This window comes from Amblyraja radiata, chromosome 15 (assembly GCF_010909765.2).
Source record: "Amblyraja radiata isolate CabotCenter1 chromosome 15, sAmbRad1.1.pri, whole genome shotgun sequence".
Taxonomy (NCBI): domain Eukaryota; kingdom Metazoa; phylum Chordata; class Chondrichthyes; order Rajiformes; family Rajidae; genus Amblyraja; species Amblyraja radiata.
The window spans coordinates 39,177,147-39,204,982 of record NC_045970.1 but is presented as its reverse complement, the minus strand read 5'-3'; the positions used below and the strand labels follow the sequence as shown (position 1 = coordinate 39,204,982).

Below are 27,836 nucleotides of genomic sequence, written 5' to 3'. Positions count from 1 at the left end.
AGCGAGAGAGGTAGATGGGGTGAGAGACACAGAGAGTGAGAGGGACAGAGAGTGAGAAAGGGAGAGGTAGTCAGAGAGGGGAGGGGAGAGGGAGAGGGAGAGAGGGAGGGGGGGGGGGGGAGGCAGTGGGGAGCTGCCTTTGGCAGGCTCGGCGCCGTGTCCGGGGCAGCGCTGACTGACACAAGTTGGAGAGGGTGATTGGCGTCTGTGAGACGCTGGCGGCTTTGTGGGGAAGCCCCGGGGGCTGGTCTGTGGCGGCGGGGAGGGAGCAGCTAAATACTGTGCCATCCATCCACGCAGCTCACCACACCCGCCTGCCCGAGTGTGAGAGGGTGTTGTGTGTGAGCGAAGTACAACAGCACACACGCTCACTCTCCCTATCACTCTCTCCTCTCCCACTCCCTCTCCCACTCCCCCCTGTGTGTGTGTGTGTGTGTGAACACTCTCTCTCTCCCTCTCTCTATCTTTCTCTCCCACTCCCTCCCGTGTGTGAACTCTCTCTCCAACCCCTCTCTCTATCCCACTCACTCCCGTGTGTGAGTGAACACTCTCTCTCTCTCTCCCTCCCCTCTCTCTCTCCCTCTCTCTCCTGTCCCTCTCTATCTTTCTACCTCTTCTCCCACTCCCTCCCATGTGTGTCTTTCCCTCTCTCTGTAACTCTCTTCTTTCGCTGTAACTTCTTTCTCTCTCCCTCTGATCTCTAACTCTCTCACACACACTCTTCCTCTCTCCCCTCTCACCCCTCCCTCCCTCAGTCTCTCTCGCTCTCATTCACTCTCACCCTCCCGTGTGTCTCAGTGTCTCTGACCTCTGGCCAGCGCCGGGCGGGGAGAGTCAGTGTCCGTGAGGCCGGCGCCCGGAGCGCAGATCCAGGGCGAGATGCGGCGTTTGCCGGCGCCGGCTTGGTCGCTGCTGCTGCTGCCGCTGCTGCTGTTGCTGCTGCTGCTGTGCCCGGGACGGGCCGAGGAGTACGAGTATTACAGCTGGCAGTCGGACCACCTGCAGGCCGGCCGCTTCTACACTAAACAGCCGCAGTGTGTGGACATCCCGCCCGACCTCAGGCTGTGTCACAACATCGGCTACCGCAAGATGCGGGTGCCCAACCTCCTGGAGCACGACTCCCTGCCCGAGATCAAGCAGCAAGCCAGCAGCTGGGTGCCTCTCCTGGCCAAACAGTGCCACCCCGACACGCAGATCTTCCTCTGCTCCCTCTTCGCCCCCATCTGCCTGGACCGCCCCATCTACCCGTGTCGTTCCCTCTGCCAGGCCGTGAGGGACGGCTGCTCGCCCGTCATGGGCTCCTTCGGCTTCCCCTGGCCGGACATGCTGAGATGCGATCGCTTTCCCCTCGACAACGACCTCTGTGTCTCGCTGCAGTCTCCCGGGAGCCCCGTCACTCAGCCTCCAGGTATGGGGAGGGGAGGGAGGGGGTTGAAGGGAGGGGAGGAGGGGGGGGGGGGGGGGGGGGGGGGGGGAGGGGGAGAGGAGGGTAGGAGGGGAGAGGGGAGAGGAGCGGTGTCAAAGATTCAAGTAGTCCAGAGCGTTTGATTGCCAAACCTATCTGTCTTGAGAGCCAGAGGAATATGCTTAAGATGAAGAGGGGAGGGGGAGGGGGGGGATAATAGAATGGGGTTACTTTTGACCGGTGAAGTTGCACAAAGGGTGGTGGGTTTATGGAACGAGCTACAGGAGGAGGTAGTTGAGGCACGTACTATGCCGATGTATAAGAAACATTGAGACAGGTACATGGATAGAGGGGAAGAGGGGTATATATGGGCCAAACGCAGGCAGGTGGGACCAGTGTAGATGGGAGATGTTGGCCGATGTGAGTAAGTTGGGCCGAATGGCCTGTTTCCATGCTGTAGTCTAAAAGGACACAGTGTGCTGGGGTAACTCAGTGGATCAGACAGCATCTCTGGAGAACATGGCTTGGTAACGTATCAGGGTCGAGACACATCTTCACATCTGTCCTTTTATGTATTAAACAGCATCTGCAGTTCTTTGTTTCTACCGTGTGTTTAATTGTCACATGTGCCCAAAACTGAACGGTGACATTCTTACAGCGTTGAAGCAAGTAATTAAAACGGGCAGAAACGCGAAATTGCAGATGCTGGTTTACAACAACAACAAAAAAGACACAAAGTGCTGGAGTAACTCTGCGGGTCAGGCAGCATCAGCATCTGGAGAAGATGGATACATGACATTTTGGGTCAAGACCCTTCTTCAGACTGGTTCTGCAGAATCTGAAGTGACCCAACCTGAAACATCACCTATCCATGTTCTCCAGTGATACTGCCCAACCTGCTGAGTTACTCCAGCACTTTGTGTCTTTTTGTTTACAATGAAATTCTTACTCGCAGCAGCATAACAGGTCTGTAAATAAAGTGGAAATGAACTGCAGGTGCTGGTTTACAAAGAAAGACAACATAGTGGTGTCAGGCAGCATTGCAGGTGAACATGGATAGGTGATGTTTCAGGTTGAGACCTTTCTTTACCGTAAACACAATATTCAGGTAACACAATAGACAAAAGAAAGTTCAATTAGTTTTAAAAAACAATAGACAATGCATAGTTTGTAGTAATATGGTGTTTGTAGTTCAAAAGCCTGATGGTTGTCTGTAAGAAGCTGCTCCTGAACCTGGAGGTCACGGTTTTCAGGCTCCTGTACCCTCTTCTCGATGGAAGCAGTGAGATGAGAGCGTGGACAGGGTGGTGTGGGTCTTTGATGATGCTGGCAGCATTTTGAGGCAGCGCCTCCTGTAGATCCCTTGGATGGTGGTGAGGTCATTACCCGTGATGGACCGGGCAGTGTCCACCACTCTCTGTAGTCTCCTTTGTTCCTGGGTATTTGGGTTATCGATCCAAGCAGTCTGTGGGCTCTCTGCCGTACACACCTGTAGAGGTTCGATAATTTGTCGACACACCAAATCTCCTCGGTGTTGTGAGCTAGTAGAGGCTTTCTTTATGGTCAAAGATACGTCCGCCCAGGAACTTGAAATTGTTGATTCCTGGTGGAATTGTTTGGAAACTGGGATGGTCGTTCGGAGACGAACAGAGAGGAAACAACACAGAGGGAAGGAGGAGGCGAGAGAGGGAGGGATGGATTGGGAGGGAGGGAGAGGTAGAGAATGGGAGGCAGAGGTTGGGAGGTGAAGGTGGGAGAGGGGGAGGGAGAGATCGGGACGGTGGGAGAAATGTAGGGGGAGTGCGAGAGAGTGGGTGAGACGGGGAGGATGAGAGGAGATTGGAGATTGGGGGAGTGAGTGGGAGATGGGAAGGGAGAGGGAGAGACAGACAGAGGGAGAGGCGGAGAGAGAGACAGATAGATAGAGAGTGAGAGAGAGAGACAGAGAGAGAGAGCAAAAGAAAGAGAGACAGAGAGAAACAGAGAGACAAAGGGAGAGGCAGAAAGAGAGAGACAAAGGGTGGGGCAGAAAGAGAGACAAGAAGAGAGAGAGATACACGGAGTAACAGAGACAGAGGAGAGACAGAAACAGATAGAAAGTGAGAGTGAGAGACAGAGAGGAAGAAATAGAAAACAAGTGAGACAGAGGCAGACAGACAAAGCAGCAGAGACAGGCAGAGTGTGAAAGAGTGAGTTATCAGAAGAGAGAAGGGAAGGTTAGATATAATGAAGGAGAACGGGTCTGAGGGAGATGCTGTTTTACGAGTCCAGTTGGAGTAATGCACCAGTTACTGAGACCTCGTAGACCTCGTTTTAAGCATGATTTGTTTCACTTTGGTCTCTCATTCCTTTCTTTATGTTGGCTACGAATAAGTTGCCAGGAATTGAAAGGTCTGCTTGCTGCAGCTCCCGTCCATTCAGTGCCCAGTCACTCCTGTAAATCCTCTGGTATAACGGGCACCTTCAGCGAGAGAGTTTGCTCCACTTGTGTGAGTTTCAGTGCTTTGAGGAAAGCGTCAGAGGTTCCCAGTCGCTTGCCCAACTACTACCCCTCCACCTTGCTGAAGATCCCTCAAATTCTTCGGAATCAGGGGCGGCACGGTGGCGCAGTCATAGAGCTGCTGCCTCACAGCGCCGGAGACCCAGGTTCGATCCTGACCACGGGTGCTGACTGTATGGAATTCGTACGTTCTCCCCGTGACCGTGTGGGTATTCTCCGGATGCTCCGGATTCCTCCCACACACCAAAGACGTACAGGTTTGTAGGTTAATTGGCTTCTGTAAAGTTGTAAATTGTTCCTAGTGTGTAGGATAGTGCTACTGTACGGGGTGATCGCTGGTCGGCACGGACTCCGTGGGCCGAAGGGTCTGTATCTCTAAAGTCAGGTCAGTCTGAAGAAGGGTCCTGACCCGAAATTTTTGAGGCTGGTACTATCCCAACGTTTAAGAAATATTTAGGCAGGTACATGGATAGGACCGGTTTAGAGGGATGTAGGCCAAATGCCGACAGGTGGGACAAGTGTAGATAGGGCATGTTGGTTGGTGTGGGCAAGTTCACTGAAGGTCTGGTTTCCACAATGTATGACTAATTATCTAAGCTAGTCCCATTTTCCCACGTTTGGCCCATAACCCTCTAAATCTTTCCTGTCCATATCTGTCTAAAGCTTACTCTGTCCAAATGTTTTTCAAATGTTGCTATTGTACCTGCTGCCTTAACCACTTCCTCGGGCAGCTCATTCCATTTACTCATTCCTCTCTGTGTTTAAAAAGTTCCCTCTCAGATTTAAATAAAATCCTTCTGCTCTCACCTGAAACCCATGTCCTCTGATTCTACTACCCTTGGTAAAAGGCTCTGTGCATTCACCCTATCTATTCTCCTCATGATTTTATGCACCACTATAAGATCGCCCCTCAGCCTCCTTCACTCCAAGGAATAGAGTCCTAGCCTGCCTAACCTTTCCCTGTAGCTCAGGCCCTCGAGTTCTTGCAACATCCTCGTGAATCTTCTCTGCACTCTTTCCAGCTGACTGGCATCTTTCCCAAAGCAGGGTGATCAAAACTGAGAAGCGTGGCCGCACTTATATCTGTACAACTGTAACATAATGTCCCAACATCTATACTCAACACCCCTGACTGATGGCCAGTAATACAAAAGTCTTCTTCATCACCCTACCTACCTGTGACGTCGCTTTCAGCGAACCATGTACTCGAAGAAATAGCATCTGCAGTTTGCTGTGTCAAACTACTTGTACTCCTAAGATAGACGCAAAGTGCTGGAGTAACTTAGCGGGTCAGGCAGCATCCCTTGAGAAAAAGGATGGATGACGTTTCGGGTCGGGACCTTTCTTCAGACCCACAAAGTCTCTGGAACAAAAGGGCGGGTGACTTGTACTCCTCGATTCCTCTGCTCTACAACATTCCCTGGGGCCTGCAGTTCATTGTTAGGATCAAAGACCTGTTGGAAAACGTTGACAAAAAGCAGAAGATAAGCAGAGAAAACTGGGGCAGAACGACGAGAGAGGTACTTCCTACCTCCAGTTCCCCGTCCCCCCTGACCCCCTGAAGAAGGGTTCTGACCTGAAACGCCACCTGCCCCGTTTCTCCAGAGATGCTGCCTGTACCGCTGAGTTACTCCAGCATTTTGTGTCTGTCGTAGAACTCTCATTGAGAGCCTCCTCGGATGAGGAGGCAGTGAAGAGGATTTCAGGTGGATTGTTAAAATGGAGGAACAAGTGCCGAGCTCTGACATCCCTTTTACACTGGTTGTACATTTCAACCAAACGACATCTAAGGACAGAGTAATATTCTTGCCTTGGCGTTGTGTTATTTTGCTAGATTTAAGATAACAGTGTCTTAATATTTGCACTAAGCTCAATTTAATTAAGTCCCCTGATATAATCTTTCCAGGGATTTATGACTGAGTGGTTCAGGCATTCATTTATGAAAATTCGATTGCGTCTTAGACCAAAAGTCTACCCCGTCTGCCCTGTCATGACCAAGGGGTTCCTGAGACCCCGCAGAGAGGTTGGAAGGAAATCAGGCTGTAGAACATGGGCTGACGGAGCACTGAGAGAATGTTCCCACAATGAGGGCGGCACGGCAGCGCAGCAGGTAGAGCTGATGCCTCACGGCACCGGACCCCCGGGTTTCATCCTGACCTCGGGTGCTGTCTGTGGGTGGATATTATGCCTTCTCCCTGTGACCACGTGGGTTTTCGCTGGGTGCTCCGGTTTCCTCCCACATCCCAAAGACGTGTGGTTCTTTTAGGCTAATTGGCCCTCTGTAAACTGCCTCTTAGTGTGTAGGGAGTGGATGAGGAACTGGGATGACATAGAACTAGTGAGAATGGGGGATCAATGGCCGGTGTGGACTCGGTTGGCCGAAGGGCCTCTTTCCACAGGTACATGGATAGGACAAGTTTAGAGGGATATGAGCCAAACACAGGCAGGTGGGACAAGTTGGTCGGTATGGACAAGTTGGGCCGAAGGGCCTGTGTCTGCGCTAATGTCCCTTGACATTATGTTCGACACAGACATTGTGGGCTGAAGGGCCTGTTTCTGTGCTGTTCTATGTTAACCTTATTCACCTAACTTGGTCCTGGATAGGCTGTGGTTCTAGGGGTATAAAGAAGATCCATTGTAGAATGAAGTTTAGGTGAAGAGTACGAAGCTTAGTTTTGCATACTAGCTAATCATATCGGATAATACTATACATACATACAATCAAGTCAAACTCAAGTACAATAGATAAAGCAAAGGGGGAGATACAGAGTGCAGAATATAGTTCTCAGTATTGTAGTGCATCCAATGTCCGCAATGGGGTAGAGGTGAATCGGACAGTACCCTAGCTTGTGGAAGGACCGTTCAGAAGCCTGATAACAGAGGGGAAGAAGCTGTTCCCGAGTCTGGTGGCGCGCTCGTTCAAGTTTCTGTACCTTCTGCTGGACGGGAGCGGGTAGAGGAAGGAATGACCGAGGTGGAACAAGTCTTTGATTATGTTGGCTGTTGTTCTGAGGCAGGGTGAAGTGTCGATGGTGTCAATGGTGGGGAGTCTGGTCTGTTTGATAGGCTGGCCTACATCCACAACTCACTGCAATTAATTGAGATATAAATAAAATTCTGAGGAACCTGGAGAGTAAATACAAGCGAGAGCCTTGGAGAGTGTCACAGAACAGAGAGATGGAGGAGTACAGGTGCATGGTTCCCTAAATGTGGTGATTCAGGTAGACATTGTGATGAAGAAAGCGTCTGGCACACTTGCCTATGATGTTTAGTTTAGTTTAGTTTATTATTGTCACGTGTATTGAGGTATTGCATCCCATCCAGTCAATGGGAAGACTATACATCATCAAGCCGTCCAAATCGTACGTATGAAGGGAATAACGTTTAGTGCAACATAAAGTCCAGTAAATTCCGATTAAAGATAGTCCGAGGGTCTCCAATGAGGTAGATGGGAGCTCAGGACCACTCTCTAGTTGGTGATGGGACGGTTCAGTTGCCTGATAACAGCTGGGAAGAAACTCCTGAATCTGGAGGTGTGCGTTTTCACACTTCTGTACCTCCTGTCTGATGGGAGAGGGGGGGAAGAGGGAGTGACCAGGGTGAGACTGGTCCTTGATTCTGCTGGTGGCCTTGCCGAGGCAGCGTGAGGTGTAGATGTAGTCAATGGAAAGGGAGGTTGGTTTGCGTGATGGTCTGGGTTACGTCCACAACTCTCCGCAATTTCTTAAGGGTGTTGGGTGGAGCTGTTCTCAAACCATGCTGTGATGCATTCTGTTGATACATTTGAACATTCAAATTGTGGCCGGGGAGGGAAGTAGCTCGGGTGGCTGCGAGCATCCGCCGGGACCGGACAGTGGAACCGACCGTCACCTCAGCGCCTTCTGCCGGCCACGGTGTCCTTTGGCACAGGCGCAAAGGTGGAGGTGGTATTTAGCGGGTAGCTGCTGGATGGAAGGCTGGCTACTCCTACCCGGGCTCGCTCTCTCTCTACTAGTCCCGGGGCAGGCGACCAGGGAACTGCAGCTGGGCCCAGCACTCGCAGGTGACCTGGGCGCTACAGCCAGTCCCGGGGCACACAGGCGATGTTGACGACCCCTGGACTAAACCAAACCCTTGATCCTGTCCCGCCATCCTTTTTGCAAAATGTAGCAACTCAAATCGGGGGTGTGTCTTCGACGCAGGTGCGTCTTCATTGCCGGGAATATATGGGTACATGTTCTGTTGTGCTGCACCAAGTAAGAATCTCATTGGGACATATGATAATGAAACACTCTTTACTCTATTCTTGTCAAGGTGGGCTGAAGGGCCTGTTTCTGTGCTGTACAGCTCTGTGAATCTATGACATGATGTTATGTTCATGAACCTCAGAATGGGCTTAATGGTTGACTCCTGTTCTTACTTCTCTGTCAACAGTACAAACTCTAAATGGCGTTATGTTTCTCCTCTTGTCCCCCACTCCCTTCCCTGCAGTCTCGAAGATCTGTCCACCTTGTGACAACGAGATGAAGGCGGACGTTATTCTTGAGCACTACTGCGCTAGCGAGTTTGGTGAGTCTCTACTCTATGGTTTAGTTTAGAGTTAAAGCATGGAAACAGGCCTTTCAGCCCACCGAGTCCACGCCGACCATCGATCACCCTGATACTAGTTCAATCTTCCACACTCAGCACAATTCACGAAAGCCAGTTAATGTACAAACCTGTACGTCTTTGGAGTGTGGGAAGAAACTGGAGCACCCAGGGGTCAAAGGGAGAACATACAAACTCCGTACAGACAGCACCCGTAGTCAGGATCGAACCTGGGTTTCTGGTGTAAGACAGCAACTCTACCGCTGCCACTGTGCTGACCTAATCTGCTCAGCTATCCTCCATGTTGGCACTTAAAGGTCAAGGCACGTTTCTTGTAGACACCAGGAACCGCAAATGCTGATTTACAAAAAAAGACACAAAGTGCTGGAGTCTTGGTATACAGGGTCTCGACACAAAACATCCACCCTACGTTTGCCTCCATGAATGCTGCTTGAACCACTAAGCTGGTGATATAACCATATAACCATATAACAATTACAGCACAGAAACAGGCCATCTCGGCCCTACAAGTCCGTGCCAAACAACTTTTTCCCCTTAGTCCCACCTGCCTGCACTCATACCATAACCCTCCATTCCCTTCTCATCCATATGCCTATCCAATTTATTTTTAAATGATACCAACGAACCTGCCTCCACCACTTCCACTGGAAGCTCATTCCACACCGCTACCACTCTCTGAGTAAAGAAGTTCCCCCTCATGTTACCCCTAAACTTCTGTCCCTTAATTCTGAAGTCATGCAGCACGGAAACAGGCCATTCGGCCCAACACATCCATGCCCAGACTGTCACACCAAAGATCAAAGGGTAGCACGGCAATGTAATCATTTGCAAGAGGCGGTTCATAAGTCATTGGAGCGGAATTAGGTCATTCGGCCCTACTCCGCCATTCAATCATGGCTGATTTATCTTTCCCTCTCAACCCCATGCTCCTGCCTTCGCCCCATAACCCTTGACACCCTTACTCATCAAAAACCTGTCAATTCAAGGAAGCATTCGTAGCACATTTTATTGTGTTTATCTTATCGAGTGTGCCGGTGCCCGGAATTAAAGATTACCGAATTAAAGATTAATTTAAGCAACATTTGTACAGCACTTTATCAATGCAAGGGTGCCCGAGTGCCAAGTGCAATCACGAGCTGCAGCCAACACCATAAATAGTGATGAGGGGGTGTTGTGTGTGGGACCCATTAATTATCCACCAACATTAACCCCAACATACAGAGCGGGACAGTACAGGAACAGGCCCTTTGGCCCAGTACGTCCATGCCAACCTTTATGCCCATCCACACCAATCCCATTAGCACGCATTAAGACAATGCTTCTGTGCCTTGCTTATTGAAATCATGTCTAAATGCCTCTTAACTAGTTTCTTTTTAGTTTAGTCTTAGTGATAAATAAAGTAATAGGGAATAGGAGTAGAATTAGGCCATTCGGCCCATCAAGTCTACTCCGACATTTAATCATGGCTGATCTATGTCTCCCTCCTAACCCAATTCTCCTGCCTTCTCCCCATAACCTCCCACTCCTGTCTGCATGGAAACAGGCTCTTCAGCCCATCTAGTCTGGACTGGCCGACTAGTGATCACCTAATTATATTCTACACAGTCAGTACAATTTACAGAAGCCAATTAACCTACAAACCTGCACGCCTTTGGGATGTGAGAGGAAACTGGAGCACCCCAAGAAAACCCACGCGGTCACAGAGAGAACGTACAAACTCCGTACAGACAACGCCCGTGGTCAGGATCGAACCCGTGAGGCAGCGGCTCTACCTGCTGTGCCACCGTGTGCCGATGAGCTGGTGATTGTATCTCGATTCCACCACCTCCTCTGACAGCGCTTTCCAAATATCAACCACTCTCCCTATAAAAAAACTCAGGTCCCTTTGAATCTGAAGAAGGGTTTCGGCCCGAAACGTTGCCTATTTCCTTCGCTCCATAGATGCTACTGCACCCGCTGAGTTTCTCCAGCATTTTTGTGTACCTTCCCTTTTAAATCTCCTTCCTTTCACCTTAAACCCACGTCCTCAGATGCACAGAGTAGGGGAATTGAGGACCATAGATTCAAGGTGAAGGGGAAAAGATTTATTAGGAATCTGAGGGGTAACCTTTTCACACAAAGGGTAGTGGGTGTATGGAACAAGCTGCCAGATGAGGTAGTTGAGGCTGGGACTATCGCAACATTTAAGAAACAGTTAGATAGGTACATGGATAGGACCAGTTTGGAGTAATATTGGCCAAGCGCAGGCAGGTGGGACTAGTGTAGCTGGGACATGTTGGCCGGTGTGGGTAAGTTGGGCCGAAGGACCTGTTTCCACACTGACTATGACTCTATGACTCTTGTTTTTGATAGCCCTACAGGTAGGAACTTGTACTACTTTCGCTATCTGTGCCTCCTGTAATTGATATTCCTCCATCAGATCACCTCTCAGCCATCTTCACACCAGGGAGAAACAAGCCCGGTGCGGCATAATGACGCAGTCATGGAATTGCTGCCTCACAGCGCCAGAGACACAAGTTCAATTCTGGCCACGGGTGCTGTCTGTACGGAGTTTGTAGGTTCTCCCTGTTACCGTGTGGGTTTTCTCCAGGTGCTCCTGTTTCCTCCCACACACCAAAGATGTACAGGTTTGTAGGTTAATTGGCTTCGGTAAAACAATTGGTGTGTAGAATATTGCTGGTGTATGGGGTGATCGGTGGTCAGCAGAGACTCGGCGGGCCGAAGGGCCTGTTTCCGCGTTATATCTCTAAAGTCTAAAGCCCGGCCTCTCTAATCTCTTCCCACTACTAAAGGCCATCAATCCAAGCAAGATCCTGATGAATCACCTCTCCAGTATCACTCTCTCCAGCTGAATCGCATCCTGGAGTTAGGACCAGGCAGAAGTTGTAATTCGGAACAAAAAAAATCAAAGTACTGGAGGAACTCAGCGGGTCGGGCAGCGTCTGTGGAGGGATTCAATCGTGAACGTTTCAAATCGAGTGTGTACACTCTCAGTCCTGGATGCAGGGTCTCGACACAAAACATCCACCCTCTCTCTGCCTCCACAGTTGCTGCTTGACTCGCTGAGTAATGCCCCTGTCCCACTTAGGAAACCTGAACGGAAACCTCTGGAGACTTTGCACCCCACCCAAGGTTTTCGTGCGGTTCCCGGAGGTTGCAGGTGGTTGCCGGAGGTTGCAGGTAGCGGAAGCAGGTAGGGAGACTGACAAAAACCTCCGGGAACCGCACGGAAACCTTGGGTGGGGCGCAAAGTCTCCAGAGGTTTCCGTTCAGGTTTCCTAAGTGGGACAGGGGCATTAGTCAGAGCACGGAAATAGGCCCTTTGGCCCAAGTCGTCCATGCCGATAACAATTCCCCATCCAAGCTTGATTTGATTTAAATTATTGTCATTGTCTTTAATGAAGAGACAACAAAATTATTTTTCCCTTACAGTCATACAAAAAAATAAAATAAAAAAACACAAACACAGAACACAGTAGTCCACAACACAAACATCCCCACAGCAGCACCAAAGTTCCCCACTGTGAAGGAAGGAACCAAAGTCCAGTCAACCTCCTCGCCGATGATCCCCAATGTTCACCCGTGGTCGGGGCCTCCCGAGCACCCAGTAGTCTCCACTCCGGGCGGCCCGATGTTCAGGCCCTCTCGCCGGGAACCTCTCGACGGCCATCTTCCACCGGAGTCCGCGGCTCCCGATGTCCACAGGCTGCGCTGGGCGGAGATTCGCGCTGGCGAACCCCGGCAAAGGGTCCCGGGACTCCGCGATGTTAAAGTCAGCGCCACCCGCGTTGGGAGCTCCGCACCCACAGCTCCGCGATGTTGGAGCAGCGGCCCAGCACTCCGGAGCTCAAAGCGGCGATCCCAGGAAGGCCTCGCCCGCTCCGCGATGTTTCCAGCGCCTCGCCGCCGCTGCTGAAGCTCTGGTCTGCTCCTGGCAGGAAAGGCCTCGCCAATCCAGCTGGTAGGCCGCGAGGGGGGACGAGGACGCGACTTGGATAATAGCCGCATCCTCGCCAGGAAGCGACTGAAGGATGGTTTCCTTCTTACCCTACCCGCTTCCCCCCCACATAAAATACCCCCCCAAAAATGCAGCTATTAGCCTACATTTGGCCCATATCCTGCTAAATCTTTCCTATCCCTGTACCTGTCCAAGAGTCTTTTAAATGATGTTATTGTACCTGCCTCAACTACCTCCTCCCACAGCTCGTTCCATATGCCCACCGTCCTCTGGATGGAAAAAGTTGCCCCTCAAGTTGCTATTAAACCTTGTCCCTCTCTCCTTTAACCTATGTCCTCTAGTTCGTGTTTCCTCTACTCTGGGTCCAAAAAAACTCTGTGCATTCACCCTATGTATTCTCCCCCTGATTTCTCACACCTCTATAAGATCACCCCTCAGCCTCCTGTACTCCAAGCCTGCCCAACCTCTCCCTGTAGCTCAGGCCCTGCAGTACAGACAATATCCTTGTAAATCTTATCTGCACTGGTTCCAGCTTAATGACAATCAGCAGTTCCTCCAGCAGTCTGTTCTTTGCTCCAATGTAAACACTGTTGTTATTAAGACCAGCGCTGCCAGCACACAGGGATAACGAGACCACCCCCAAAGAGTTGCTTGTGCGTAAGTCCATTTCCCATTCTGCCGTAAGTAAACCACAAAGTGCCGGAGTAACTCAGCGGGTCAGGCAGTATCTCTGGAGGACATGGATAGGCGACGTTTTGGCCCCCTTGCAGAGCTTGAGAGGTGCCATTGGTCTCTGAGTGTCTCCGAGCTTAATTTTGTTTAGTTTAGAGCTACAGTGTGGAAACAGGCCCTTCGGCCCGCAGCGACCGATAATCACCCACACACTAGTTCTATCCTGAACACTAGGGATATTGTTACAGAAGCCAATTAACGTACAGACCTGCGCGTCTTTGGAATGTGGGAGAAAATCCGGAGCACCCGGGGAAAAGCTACCACGCGGTCACAGGGAGAATGTGTAAACAACGCAGAGACAGCACCCGCAGTCAGGATCGAACCTGGGTCCCTGGTGCTGTGAGGCAGCAACTACCGCTGCATCATTGTGTCACAACATCTTTTGGTGATTTTAAGTGTGTTTAGTTTAGTTTAGTTTACATTGAGGGTTGTGGCTCACAACTAGATTTGCCGAGATGCACAGTCTGAGAGACTCATGCAAGAGGAGCAATAGACAGAAAATGTGGCGATCAGATGTGCAAGTTCGGTTTCATTTGATGGACGTATAACGTGGGCTCAACTGCAAAAGGATTCCATATGTAGCCAAGTCGGGGAAGTGGACAAAGCCAGGCACAGACCACATCCGATCAAATACTCCACTTCAAGACTGAGATCCCACGGATAAGGCCAGCTCACCACCACCACGCTCGTTCACACCGACACGATCGCATTTTCCATCTTTTGGTCTTGCTAAACTGCGTCAGCAGTTTAGTTTAGTTTAGTTTGTTGTCATGTGAAGGACCAGCAGACGCTGAAAATCTGAAATAAAAACACAAATCTCTGGAAATACTCAGCAGGTCAGGCAGCATCCTTGGAGCAAGAAGCAGAGGTCATTTTGTTTAGTTTATTGTCACGTGTACTGAGGTACAGTGTAATGCTTTTATGTTGCGAGCTACCCAGTCAGCGGAAAGACCATTCATGATTACAATCAAGCCGTCCACAGTGTACAGATATAGGATAAAGGGAATAACGTTTAGTGCAAGATAAAGTCCAGTAAACTCTGATTAAAGATAGTTTGCGGGTCTTCTATGAGGTAGATAGTAGCTCAGGACCACTGTCTAGTTGTTGGTGGTTCAGTTGTCTGATAAAAGCTGGGGAGCAACTGTCCCTGAATCTGGAGGTGTGCGTTTTCACACTTCTGTGCCTCGTGCCGAGTGGGACAGGGGAGAAGAGTGTTTTATTGTCAGATGTCCCAAAATAGAACAATTAAATTTTTAGTTGAAAGAAGACTGACGCAGTGACGCAGCGGGTGGAGCTGCTGCCTCGCAATGCCAGACACCCGGGTTCCATCCTGGCCTTGGGTGCTGTCTGTATGGAGTCTGCATGTTCCCCCTGTGACTGTGTGGGTTTTTCTCCCTGTGCTCCGGTTTCCTCCCACTGTCTAAAGATTTGTAGGTAAATTGGCTTCTGTAAACTGTTTCTAGCGTGTCCTGTAGAACTACTGTCAACAGGTGATCATGTGTCGACGCAGACTCGGTGGGCCAAAGAGTCTTTTTTACACCACATTTTACCTCTACAGCTAAAACTGAAGACTAAACCTGGACATTACAGTTTTGAGCAAGTGTAGGAGCATCTGGGAAGTGCCTGGGCTGATAACGCCTCTCATTGTTTCCCCACTGCATATGTAGCCCTTGTGATTTAAGCTTGCCATACAGATACTGTTAGCAAGACCAACGTCATTGCCAGCTGCCATCTCCCCGGGGATTCAATGAGGAGCAATCATCGACTGATGTTTTGGGTCATTTTAGACATACAGCGTGGAAACAGGCACATCGGCCCGCTGACCCCCCGCCAACCGTCGATCACACTAGTTTAAGGGGTTGGACAGGCTAGATGCAGGAAGATTGTTCCCGATGTTGGGGAAGTCCAGAACAAGGGGTCACAGTTTAAGGATAAGGGGGAAATCTTTTAGGACCGAGATGAGAAAAACATTTTTCACACAGAGAGTGGTGAATCTCTGGAATAATCTGCCACAGAGGGTAGTTGAGGCCAGTTCATTGGCTATATTTAAGAGGGAGTTAGATGTGGCCCTTGTGGCTAAAGGGATCAGGGGGTATGGAGAGAAGGCAAGTACAGGATACTGAGTTGGATGATCAGCCATGATCATATTGAATGGCGGTGCAGGCTCGATGGGCCGAATGGCCTACTCCTGCACCTATTTTCTATGTTTCTATGTTTAGTTTAGTTTATTGTCATGTGCAGTGAAAATCTTTTTTTTTTGGTGCGTGCTATCTAGTCATTGGAAAGTCTGTGCATGATTACAATCAAGCCGTCCACAGTGCACAGATACAGGATAACGGGAATAATGTTCAGTGCAAGATAAAGTCCAGTAAAGTCTGATTAAAGATAGTCTGACGGTCCCCAATGAGGTAGATGGGAGGTCAGGAGCGCTCTCTAGTTGATGATGGGATGGCTCAGTTGCCTAATAACAGCTGGGAAGAAACTGTCCGTGAATCTGGAAGTCACAATCCAAAACGTCATCTATCTATTTCATTCCTCAGACCCACTGAGCACCTCCAGCCCTTCGTCTATTGCTCAGAATCTGCCCGTCCCCTTCCACCTGCATTGACGTTCCATCAAAAGACAAGGTGCTGGAGGAACTCAGCGGGTCAGGCAGCATCTGTGGAGGGAATGGACACACACACACACACACACACACACACACACACACACACACACACACACACACACACACACACACACACACACACACACACACATAATAAATTATAAAAAATATATAATGGGAACGAACAGACGACATATTGGGTCCTGACCCGAAACATCGCCTGTCCATTCCCTCCACAGCTGCCTGACCCGCTGAGATCATCCAGCACTCCACGCTGTTCTTTGTGTCTCTGTCCTTCTGTCTCCAAAATCAAATAAATTAATCCAAGTTTGGGAAGGAATGAATGTCATGCTCGGGACGACAGATGGCACAATGGGCTAAGTGTTCGGCTGGCAACCGGAAGGTAGCCGGTTCGAATCCCGCTTGGAGTGCATACTGTCGTTGTGTCCTTGGGCAAGACACTTCACCCACCTTTGCCTGTGTGTGAATGTGTGTGAATGTGTGTGAGTGATTGGTGGTGGTCGGAGGGGCCGTAGGCGCAGATTGGCAGCCACGCTTCCGTCAGTCTGCCCCAGGGCAGCTGTGGCTACAGAAGTAGCTTACCACCACCGAGTGTGACTGAGGAGTGAATGAATAATGCGATGTAAAGCGCCTTGAGTATTAGAAAGGCGCTATATAAATCCCATCCATTATTATTATTATCATGCTGTCATAACTATCCTAATCATGCCAACTATCCCGATTCCAACAGTGGCAATGATCAGGCCTCACAGCGCCACAGACCTGGGGTCCATCCTGACCTCTAGCACGTCCGAAGAAGGGTCTTGACCCGAAATGTCACCTATCCATGTTCTACAGAGATGCTGCCTGACCCCACTGAGTTACCCCAGCACTTTGTGGCTTTTTAAGATTAATATTTTAGTTTAGTATAGTTTATACAGTATGGAAACAGGCCCTTCAGCCCACCAAATCCGCGCCGACTAGTGGTTACCAATGCACTAGTTCTACCCTACACACTAGGGACAATTTACAGAAGCCAATTAACCTACAAACCCACACGTCTTTGGAGTGAGGGAGGAAACTGGAGCATGCGAAGAAAACCTACACTGTCACAGGGAGAACGTGCAAATTCTGTACAGACAACACCCCGTAGTCAAGGTCGAACCTGGGCCTCTGGCACTGTGAGGCAGCAACTCTACCACTGGCCACTGTGCCGACTTCTTGCAGTCTGAAGAAGGGTCCCGACCCGAAACGTTGCCTATCCACGTTCTCCAGAGATGTCGCCTAGCCCGCTGAGTTACTCCAGCACGTTGTGTCTTTTTAAGATTAATATCTGAATGGACAAAAGATCAGTCTGGACAAAGATGGCAAAATTTGATATTAGTAAACTAAATTGTTTTTTAATAACAGTTCAGTTGTTTCATGTCACAAATGTTAGCTATTTATGACATTTATTTTTTAACTTGAATTTAATTACCAAAATGCCTTTGTAGGATTTAAAACACATGTCAGCAGATATGAGTCTTTGGATTATTGATCTTGTAACACAAGGCAAGGGGTAGCACAGCTAGTAGAGCTAGTTAGTCTCACAGCTCCAATGACCCAGCCTCAGGTCTGTCGTGTGTGACGTTTGCACATTCTCCCTGTGACCGCATGGGTTTCCTCTGAGTGCACCATTTTCCCCCCCAAATCCCAAATACATACAGGTTTGTAGGTTAATAAGACTTTACTTTGGATTTTAGAGATACAGCGTGGAAACAGGCTCTTCGGCCCACCGAGTCAGCGCCAATCAGCGATCACCCCATACACTAGCGCTATCCAACACACTACGGACAATTTAGAATAGAAGCAAGGCAATTAACCAACAAACCTGTTCGTCGCTAGAATGTGGGAGAAACCGGAGCACCCAGAGGAAACCCACGTGGTCACAGGGAGAATGTATATACTCTGTACAGACAGCACATCTAGTCAGGATTAACCCCGGGTCTCTGGCGCTGTGAGGCAAGCAGCTCTACCACCGTGCCACCCTAAGTTCAGGCCTGTTGAACCTCTTCTGCATGCCCACGGTAGCACTCTCCCAGTGGACGTTACAAACAAGGGGGGGAAGGGAAGGAGAGAAGAGGAGGAAACAAAGGAAGTCTGAATGGCAAGTGGGACTAGCATGGATGGGGCATCTTGGTCAGTCTGGATGAGTTGGGCCGAAGGGCCCGCTTTCCCAGCCGTACGACTGTGTTTTCACCCAGTCTGGTGTGGTTTTAGTTACAGCTCTGATCACCCGCAGTTTATGAAAAGCCCGTTTTCCACATAAAACTGAGAATAAAGTGGAATAAAATGCAGGAAAACCCCCCACTCAGAAAGAGCATCAGCTGGGATGGATTTGGAAAATGCCCAATGTGCAATACCAAAGTGATGAGCAGCCTTAACCACGCCGCAGGCAAGGCCCCAGGAGTGAGATCTCCAGATGCTGGAAGTGATGTCCTGAATTGTTGGCTCCCTGCTCTATCCAAACAATGCATCAAGGCACCAGAGAGGTCCATTTACTGGTATTTGATCTTGAATGAAAGTGCACTGCTTGTGATTAAAGAATAACCCATCTTTATTAAGCAACTCGAATGTAGCAGAGATGAATGTGGGCAATCGAACCTATCGGGACGTCTGACCGCAAGCTGCACTAGAGAGAGGGTGATTTATTGGAGGGGAGGACGAGAGGGTGAGCTGGAGATCGAGAGAAAGAGAGAGAGTGGGGCAGAGAGGAGGAGGGAGAGAAAGAGAGAGAGAAAGAGAGGAGAAAGAGATAGAGAGAGGACAAAAAGTTAGAAAGCAGTTGAGTTAAAAACAAAGAATGCTAGAGAAAGGAGAAAGAGAGTGCCAAATATAAAATATAGAGAGGACAGAGGAAAGAAGGGAGAGAGAGAGAGAGAGTGAGAGAGAGAGAGAGAGAGAGAAATGTGTTTAAGAAGGAACTGCAGATGCTGGAAAATCGAAGGTACATAAAAATGCTGGAGAAACTTAGCGGGTACAGCAGCATCTATGGAGCGGAGGAAATAGGCAACGTTTCGGGCCGAAACCCTTCTTCAGACTGATGGGGGGTGTGGGGGGGGGGGGGGGGGGGGGGGGGCGGGGAGAAGAAAGGGGAAAGGAGGAGGAGCCTGAGGGCTCAGGGAGAGATAGGAAGGGGAGGAGACAGCAAGGGCTAACGAAATTGGGAGAATTCAATGTTCATGGCCCCAGGATGCAGACTCCCCAAGCGGAATATGAGGTGCTGTTCCTCCAATTTCCAGTGTTGCTCGCTCTGGCCGTGGAGGAGACCCAGGACAGAGAGGTCGGATACGGAGTGGGAGGGGGAGTTGAAGTGCTGAGCCACCGGGAGGTCAGGATGGTTATTGCGGACCGAGCGGAGGTGTTCGGCGAAACGATCGCCCAACCTCCGCTTGGTCTCACCGATGTAGATCAGCTGACATCTAGAGCAGCGTATGCAATAGATGAGGGAGAGAAAGATGGGGAGAGTGAGAGAGAGAGCTGGAGAGAGGTAGAAAGGTTTCGGAGGGATACCTGGAGTTCAGGATGTAGGCCGTCAAAGGCACTGCCTAGGATGATGAAGCAATATCAACGGGGAAATAAAGGTATGAAGAAGGTTCTAAGATGGGTCCTGATCCGAAATGTTATCTGGTTTATGTTTCATGTTGTTGTGTATCGAGGTACAGGGAAAAGCTTTGTTTTGTTTACCATCCTATCACATCAGATAATACCGTACATAAAAACAATCAAGTCAAACTCTAGTACAATAGGTAGAGCAAAGGGGAAGATATAGAGTGAAGAATATAGTTCTCAGCATTGTAGCGCATCAGTTCCAGAGACAAAGTCCAATGTCCGCAATGGGATAGAAGTGAATCGGACAGTACCCTAGCTGATGGAGGACTGTTCAGAAGTATGATAACAGAGGGGAAGAAGCTGTTCCTGAGTCTGGTGGTGCGCACTTTCAAGCTTCTGTACCTTCTGCTGAACGGGAGCAGGGAAAAGAAGGAATGACCGAGGTGGGACATGTCTTTGATTACATTGGCTGCTTTTCTGAGGCAGTATGAAGTGTAGATGGAGTCAACGGTGGGAAGTCTGGTCTGTGTGATGGACTGGGTACATCTCTCTGAAACGGGCCCTTCAGCCCATCTAGCGATCACCCCGTACACTAGCACTATCCCACACACTAGGGACAATTTACAGAAGCCAATTTACCGTACCTATAAACCTACACATCTTCGGAGTGCAGGAGGAAAGCAGAGCACCCGGAGAAAACCCACGTGGTCACAGGTTGAATGTATGAACACCGTACAGGAAACCCCCTTAGTCAGGATCGAACCCAGGTCTCTGGAGCTGTGAGACACAACTGTACCGCTGCCACCCCCCCCCCCCCCCCCCCCCCCCCCGTGCGGCCCCATCTTGGGTTTTTGGGCAGAGCTGTTCCCAATCCATGTTGTGATGCAACCCGGACAGTATGGTGCATCTGTAGAGGTTGGCAACAGTCACGTATGCCCTCCCTCACCCTCCCACCGGCCTTTGCTCCTCGTGTCTGACGTCTCCAGTGGCCCTGTGGTTGTGGTGCTGATCTCACTGGGAACAACAGAGCAGCGTGGGGTAACGCTAGTGTCCCAGCAGCCGACTGACTGTCTCCATGGAAGTGCGGATCAGGAATCTCCCTGATGTTTGTGGAATGTGGATCACACGTTATGAGCTGGTTGTGGTTGGGTCACTGTGGCTCGTTGTGTTATTCTTGCCAAGGAAGCTCAGGATGGTGGGGATTTGTCTGCATTTAATCCGTGGTATGTTGGGCTTACTGATGGAAAACTGGAGTCAAGCTCTTACACAGTTGGTAAAGCTTAGTTTGCACAAGTCCTTGCTTCAAACATTCAGGCAACAGCAAGGAACCAGAAAGAAAGTCTTAGAATCATAGGCGTTTAAGAAAGAACTGCAGATGCTGGAAAAATCAAAGCTAGACAAAAAATGCTGGAGAAACTCAGCGAGTGTTGCGTACAGTTTTGGTCTCCTAATCTGTGGAAAGACATTCTTGCCATAGTGGGAGTATAGAAAAGGTTCACCAGACTGATTCCTGGGATGGTAGGACTTTCATATGAAGAAAGACTGGATAGACTCGGCTTGTACTCGCTAGAATATAGAAGATTGAGGGGGGATCTTATAGAAACTTACAAAATTCTTAAGGGGTTGGACAGGCTAGATGCAGGAAGATTATTCCCGATATTGGGGAAGTCCAGAAATAGGGGTCACAGTTTAAGGTTAAGAGGGAAGGAAGTCTTTTAGGACCGAGATGAGAAAAACATTTTTCACACAGAGAATCTCTGGAATTCTCTGCCGCAGAAGGTAGTTGAGGCCAGTTCATTGGCTATATTTAAGAGGGAGTTAGATGTGGCCCTTGTGGCTAAAGGGATCAGAGGGTATGGAGAGAAGGCAGGGATGGGATACTGAGTTGGATGATCAGCCATGATCATATCGAATGGCGGTGCAGGCTCGAAGGGCCGAATGGCCTACTCCTGCACCTATTTTCTATGTTTTCTATGTTTCTATGAGTGAGGCAGCATTTATGGAGAGAGGGAATAGGCGACGTTTCGGGTCGAGACCCTTAAGAAGGCCGGGTGGGGATAGACACAAAGTGGTGCAGTAACTCAGCGGGTCAGACAGCATCTCGAGAGAAACAAGATGGGTAATGTTTTGAGTCGGGATTCTTCTTCACACCCTTCAAGTCTAGCTCTACACCGGAGTGCGTAGGAAGGAACTACAGATGCTTGTTTACATCGAAGATAGACACAAAATGCTGGGGTAATTCAGCGGGTCAGGCAGCATCCTTGGAGGAAAGGAATGGGAGACGTCATCCATTCCTTATCTCCAGAGTTTGCGAGCTGACCCGCTGTGTTACTGCAGCATTTTGTGTCTGCCTTGAGTCCTACAGGAACCTGTACATGGAGCAAAGGGCTTCTCCCTACGGAAGCTGTTCATTCTGTACTCATCACTAAACGCTGATGAGCTGGCCATCTGTGTGTCGCTGTTCCAGAGCCTTTGTTGCGCACAAGTTGTTCCTCATGTTCCCAACACCAACCACACATTGCTTGGGGACATTCTGACCTCATTAGAAACCGCCCGCTGTAGGAATGCAAGTTCTTCATTTTCATTCACTAAGGCGATGCGAAAAATACTGTAATGGGGGAACTATTCTACGATAGACACACCAGGGCCCTTCTTCACTGACGGTGTGAGGGGGGTTGGAGGGAACGCCAGGAATGAGAGGTGATCCCAGAACAAAATCCGGAAACTGAAGAAAGGTCTCGACCCGAAACGTCACCCATTCCTCCTCTCCAGAGATGCTGCCTGTCCCGCTGAGATACACCAGCATTTTGTGTCTACACCGGAAACTGATAGGTGGACCTGAAAAGGGTCCCAACCCAAAACACCGTCTGTCCATTCACTCCACAGATGCTGCTTGGCCCGCTGAGTTCCTCAAGCATTCTGTGGCCTATTCTACAATAGTTCTTCAAGGAAGACTATTTCAATGGTTTCAGAGCAGATCCAGGGTAGCAACACACACACACACACACACACCAGTTAAACAACCTGGGGTGGCACAGTGGTGCAGCGGTAGAGTTGCTGCCTTACAGCGCCATAGACCCACGTTCGATCCTGACCTTGAGTGCTGTCTGTGCGGAGTTTGGACGATCCCCCACGTGAAATTGCTCCAGATTCCTCCCACATCCCAAAGACTTGCAGGTTTGTAGGTTAATTGGCTTCTATAAATTGTATATTGTCTCTAGTGTGTAGGGGTGAGAGTGTAAGGGGTGATCATTGGTGGGTGGGACTCAGTGCGCTGAAGGGCCTGTTTCCACTCTGTATCTTGAAACTAAACTAAACTTCTTTTGACCTCTCAAGCCATTCCCTGGGTTTCTTTGTTTAAACTGTGTGGTCCCACACACCTTAACTCTTCCTGCCCTTCTCTTCATTCCTGCCTCTGTTGTGGTGCCGTTTTCCAAAGCCATATCAACCACATCTGCTGTATCTCCCTGATTACCTTCATGTCTTCAAAGGATTCTGCCTTCTTGTTCTTGATTCTCCTACTCTGGGAAAAAGTCTCTGTGCGTCCAGCCAATCTACTCCCCTCATGATATTACACATTTCTCTGCCTGTGAAGTGGCCGCAAGTAGCGCAGCGGGTAGAGCCGCTGCCTCACAGCGCCAGAGACTCGGGTTCAATCCTGACTACGGGTGCTGTCTGTACGGAGTTTGCACGTTCTCCGTGTGACTAGATGGGTTTTCTCCGGGCGCTCCGGTTTCCTCCCGCGTTCTAAAGACGTGCAGGCTTGCAGGTTAAATGGCTTCTGTAAATTGTCCCTCGGTGTGCAGGATAGAACGAGTGTAAAAGCGATCGCTGGCCAGCACAAACTCACTGGGCCAAAGGGCCTGCTTCCACGCTGTATCTCTGAATTAAACTAAACAAAACCCATGCAAACCGCCGCAGAACTCAAGAGAAACATCTCACTTTCCCCCTCTTTTGTCACTGTTCTCCGTGAGCTGCTGTGCATCATAGAAACATAGAAAATAGGTGCAGGAGGAGGCCATTCGGCCCTTCGAGCCAGCACCGCCATTCATTGTCATCATGGCTGATCATCCCTATCAATAACCCGTGCCTGCCTTCTCCCCATATCCTTTGACTCCACCAGCCCCTAGAGCTCTACCTAACTCTCTCTTAAATCCATCCAGTGACTTGGCCTCCACTGCCCTCTGTGACAGGGAGTTCCATAAATTCACAACTCTCTGGGTGAAAAGGTTTTTTCTCACCTCAGTCTTAAATGACCTCCCCTTTATTCTAAGTCTGTGGCCCTTGGTTCTGGACTCACCCAACATTGGGAACATTTTTCCTGTATCTAGCTTGTCCAGTCCTTTTATAAATATATATGTTTCTATAAGATTCCCCCTCATCCTTCTAAACTCCAGTGAATACAAGCCTAATCCTGTACTAAAACCTCAGTGCTTATTCCTTGCTGGGTCTACGTAGCAACTGTCTGCACCGTAAGATTTGATTCGAGCCTGTGGTGCACTCCCAGGGACATTTTGATCTATACGTGGCAACTCCCCCCCCCCTCCCCCCTCCAACCCACCCCCCACAGTCCGCAGTCTGTGTATGTATTACATGGCTTCCCCCTCGACAACGTCCCCTCGATTAGATTCCAGCCCGTAGCCCACAGCCAAGGACCTATTATCTATACATAACCTCCCTCCCCACACGACTCAGAAGACCAAGGAAGTTCGGCATGTCTCCAACGACTCTCACCAACTTCTACACATCACTGTAGAAAGTGCTGGAGAAACTCAGCGGGTGCAGCAGCATCTATGGAGTGAAGGAAATAGGCAACGTTTCCCAAGGGTTTCGGCCCGAAACGTTGCCTATTTCCTTCGCTCCATAGATGCTGCTGCACCCGCTGAGTTTCCCCAGCATTTTTGTGTACATTCGATTTTCCAGCACCTGCAGTTCCTTCTTAAACACTGTCGAAAGCGCCCTATTAGGATGCGTGTGGCAACAGCTCTGCCCCAAGACCGCAGGAAATTGCAGAGTTGTGGATGTAGCCCAGTCCATCACGCAGACCAGACTCCCCACCATCGACTCCATCTACACTTCACACTGCCTCGGGAAAGCACACCGACATAATCAAGGACCACTCACACCCCGGTCATTCCCTCGTCTCCCCTCTCCCGTCGGGCAGAAGATAGAAAAACTTGAAAGCGCGTACCGCCAGATTCGGGAACAGCTTCTTCCCTACTGTTATCAGACTAGTGAATGGTCCTCCCACAAGCTCGAGTGTGTTCCTGATCTTCAAGAGCAAGAGTGTTAATTTGCCGCATGCGTTGGGGATGAACAATGAAATCCTTTTGCCTGCTGCAGCTTTACAGGTAAATGAACGCAATAACCCACAAATAAATGCACAATCGTCGATAATACTAGATATTAACAATCAGTGACAAGGCCATAATAGTGCAGAACCACAGAACATAGTGCAACCAAAACCCATTGTAGATGGCTGCTGAGGCAGGGTTGTGGTGACAGTTGTGTGGTCTGATTCAAGAGCCTGATGGTTGATCTTCCAACCAACCTTATTGTGCATTGCGCACTTTTTTTAACCTGCACTTCCTCTATAACTGTAATGCCACAACGCTGTAATATACTATATGGTATTTTTCTACTTGCAATACCTATTGTACATGCGTATGGTTTGATTGTACTGATGTATGGCAGGATTTAACCGGATCGCAAAACAGAATGTCCCCACCGTGCCTCGGTACAGGTGACATTAATGCACGGATGCTGATGTTGTACAGATATTACGTGAGAGACCCATCCTCCCACTTCTTTCAAGGAAAGGGTTGGACGGTTAATGATTGTGCGCCTTGTCTTTGCAGCGCTGAAGATGAAGATCAAGGAGATAAAGAGGGAGAAGGGCGATCGCAAAATCATCTCCCAGAGGAGGAAGAAGGTGCTGAAGATGGGACCTTTAAAGAAGAAGGATCTCAAGAAGTTGGTTCTATTCATTAAAAACGGAGCGAGCTGCCCGTGCACCCAGCTGAACAATCCTAGCAGCAGCTTCCTCATCATGGGCCGTAAGTGGGACAACCAGTTTCTCCTCACCGTCATCCACCGGTGGGACAAGAAGAACAAGGATTTGCGGCATGCCTTGAAGCAGATGAAAACCTACCAGTGCCCCACATTCCACCACATCTTTCAATGACTGCTCTTGGGCCAAGGGCTCCGTTTAGGATAGACACACGCAAGCAAAGTCACAACAATTGCTTTTATGGCGTCTCTGTTATAAAAATAATCACGCATGGTTTCTGCCAGCCTTATCCAATGACCTTGTCCATACATAGCAATTATTCTATAATCTCTCTAGCGCTGATAACCTGATGGAATGGAACGTGAAATCCTGCTTTAAATGGGCGTGATGGATGGATGGATACTTATAAGGACATTTAGGGAGCGATTGAAAAACACTGCACGGAAACGGGCCCTTCGGCCCATCGAGTCCACGCCGGTTCTATGCCATCCCACTTTCTCATCCACTCCCTGCACACTAGGGAACGATTTACAGAGGGCCAATTAACCTACAAACCTACCGTCTTTGGGATGTGGGAGGAAACCAGAGCACCCGAAGGAAAGTCACAGAGAGATGAGAGAGTTTTTTTATAACAAGCCACATTTTCTCACTCTCCTCTCTCTCCCCCCCCTCTCTCTGTTCAGCCCCCCCCCCCCCTCCCCCTCTCTCTCTCTCTCTCTCTCTCTCTCTCTCTCTCTCTCTCTCTCTCTCTCGCTCTATATATATATATCTCTCTTCCTTGTCCAAAGATAATATGGCCTAGATAACTTGGCAGAGGAAGAACCTTTGGCGTGGCATGTTGGAAAAACAAACATGGATTAAGTGATTCAGATCGCATACTCCAAGAGAACAGTTGGCTCCACAAGTCTGCCACAGGCTTAAACTTGGTGGAAACTTGCTCCGCTCATGGGACAACTGTCAGGGACACAGTCTCCTCGGGTAAGGGGAGAACCTGCTTGAAGATACACAGCCCACGGTTTCATTGCGAGTGAAATCAATTGGTGGCAAAGCATGGCCACTGGGTGAAGAAAGTGGCGGAACACCCTCACCTGGTTTTAAATTGTTTTGTTTGTGGGGCCGTACAGTTTTAACCAGGATTGTTGATTATGCAATATTTGGGAATGGGGGGATAATCGCCCTAGTCATCTACTGTGGATTAAATGTTTGTACGTGCTAGAACCACTAATGTGAAAAGATGTGACTCTGCTCCTGAAATGTGGTGGGTGACAAGGGGGCATTATGTTTGAGTCTACACCTATATGCATCATCTTGTATTCAGAGCTACCTACCAACAGTGTTTATTTTGTTCTTTTTGAAATATTATTTTGATTTGCCACTATTTTATTTTTTACCGATATTGCCACAATCAAGAACCTACTCACATTTAAATAATAAAAAGGAATTAACCATAATTAGCTTTGATCGTACGTTATACGTATCTGGTTTGGCGTTTCATGTTGCAATCCCTCTGCACCCTAGCCTAGGACTGGGACATCATTTTCAGAAGGACAAGCACAACGATCATGAGAACATTGGATATAAACTAAATTGGTAATTCACTCATTCTGACTTCTGAGTCTGAAGAAAGGTCTCAACTCGAAACATCACCGACTCCTTTTGTCCAGAGATACGGCCTGACCCACTGAGTTATTCCAGTCTACCCCATTATCTTTCGTCTGGATATCGGGTTAGAAACATAGACAATAGGTGCAGGAGTAGGCCATTCGGCCCTTCGAGCCAGCTCCGCCATTCAATATGATTACGGCTGATCATCCAAAATCAGTACCCCGTTCCTGCTTTTTCCTCATATCCTTTGATTCCGTTAGCCCTAAGGGCTAAACCGAACTCAGGAAATTACTAGGCCGTGCTGGCAACCATGGTTGAATAGCCTGTTGACTGACTAAATAAAGTCAGAGATAAAGTCCAGAGAAACAAGAAATCCTGAGCAAAACACAAAGTGCTGGAGTAACTCAGTAGGTCAGGCAGCATCTCTGGAGAACATTCATAGTTGACGTTTCGGGTCAGGACCCTACGTCAGAAGCCAAGAGAACAGTCACCGCACTTGGTTCATTGCGCCTTTCTTCCTTGACTCTGGCATTAACCACTAGTCATAAATCTCTTGTTTGGTCGTAGACTACGTATTAGTTCTGTTTTGATTTTGAGCAAAACAAAGTGCTGAATGAACTCAGTGGGTTAGGCAGCATCTGACGGTAGTCAGTCTTTAGACTTTACAGATATAGCATGGTAACAGGCCCTTCGGCCCACCGGTTCATCGCTGACCAGCGATCGCCCCGTACACCAGCATTATCCTACACATCAGGAACAATCTTACAATTTTACCAAAGCCAATTAACCCACAAACCTGCACATCTTGGAAGTGTGGGAGAAAATCTGCAGTCACATGGA

The 27,836-nt window shown here is 49.2% G+C and overlaps 1 protein-coding gene across 1 annotated transcript; it reads left to right on the top strand.

The window, feature by feature from the left end:
* Positions 1-127: 127 nt before the first annotated feature.
* On the top strand, positions 128-25,953 carry sfrp5 (secreted frizzled related protein 5). The gene is made up of 4 exons (XM_033034147.1): positions 128-591; positions 756-1,408; positions 8,376-8,453; positions 25,240-25,953. Exons 2-4 carry the CDS (start codon positions 880-882, stop codon positions 25,563-25,565), a joined length of 933 nt encoding a protein of 310 aa, XP_032890038.1. The 5' UTR covers positions 128-591; positions 756-879; the 3' UTR covers positions 25,566-25,953.
* Positions 25,954-27,836: the final 1,883 nt, after the last annotated feature.

Bases quoted from the DNA above. Each gene is read 5' to 3' on its own strand.
- sfrp5 (XM_033034147.1), top strand. From the start codon at position 880: ATGCGGCGTTTGCCGGCGCCGGCTTGGTCGCTGCTGCTGCTGCCGCTG. The intron at 1,409-8,375 runs GTATGGGGAGGG...CCTTCCCTGCAG, and splicing joins CCCCGTCACTCAGCCTCCAG to TCTCGAAGATCTGTCCACCT. The intron at 8,454-25,239 runs GTGAGTCTCTAC...TTGTCTTTGCAG, and splicing joins CTACTGCGCTAGCGAGTTTG to CGCTGAAGATGAAGATCAAG.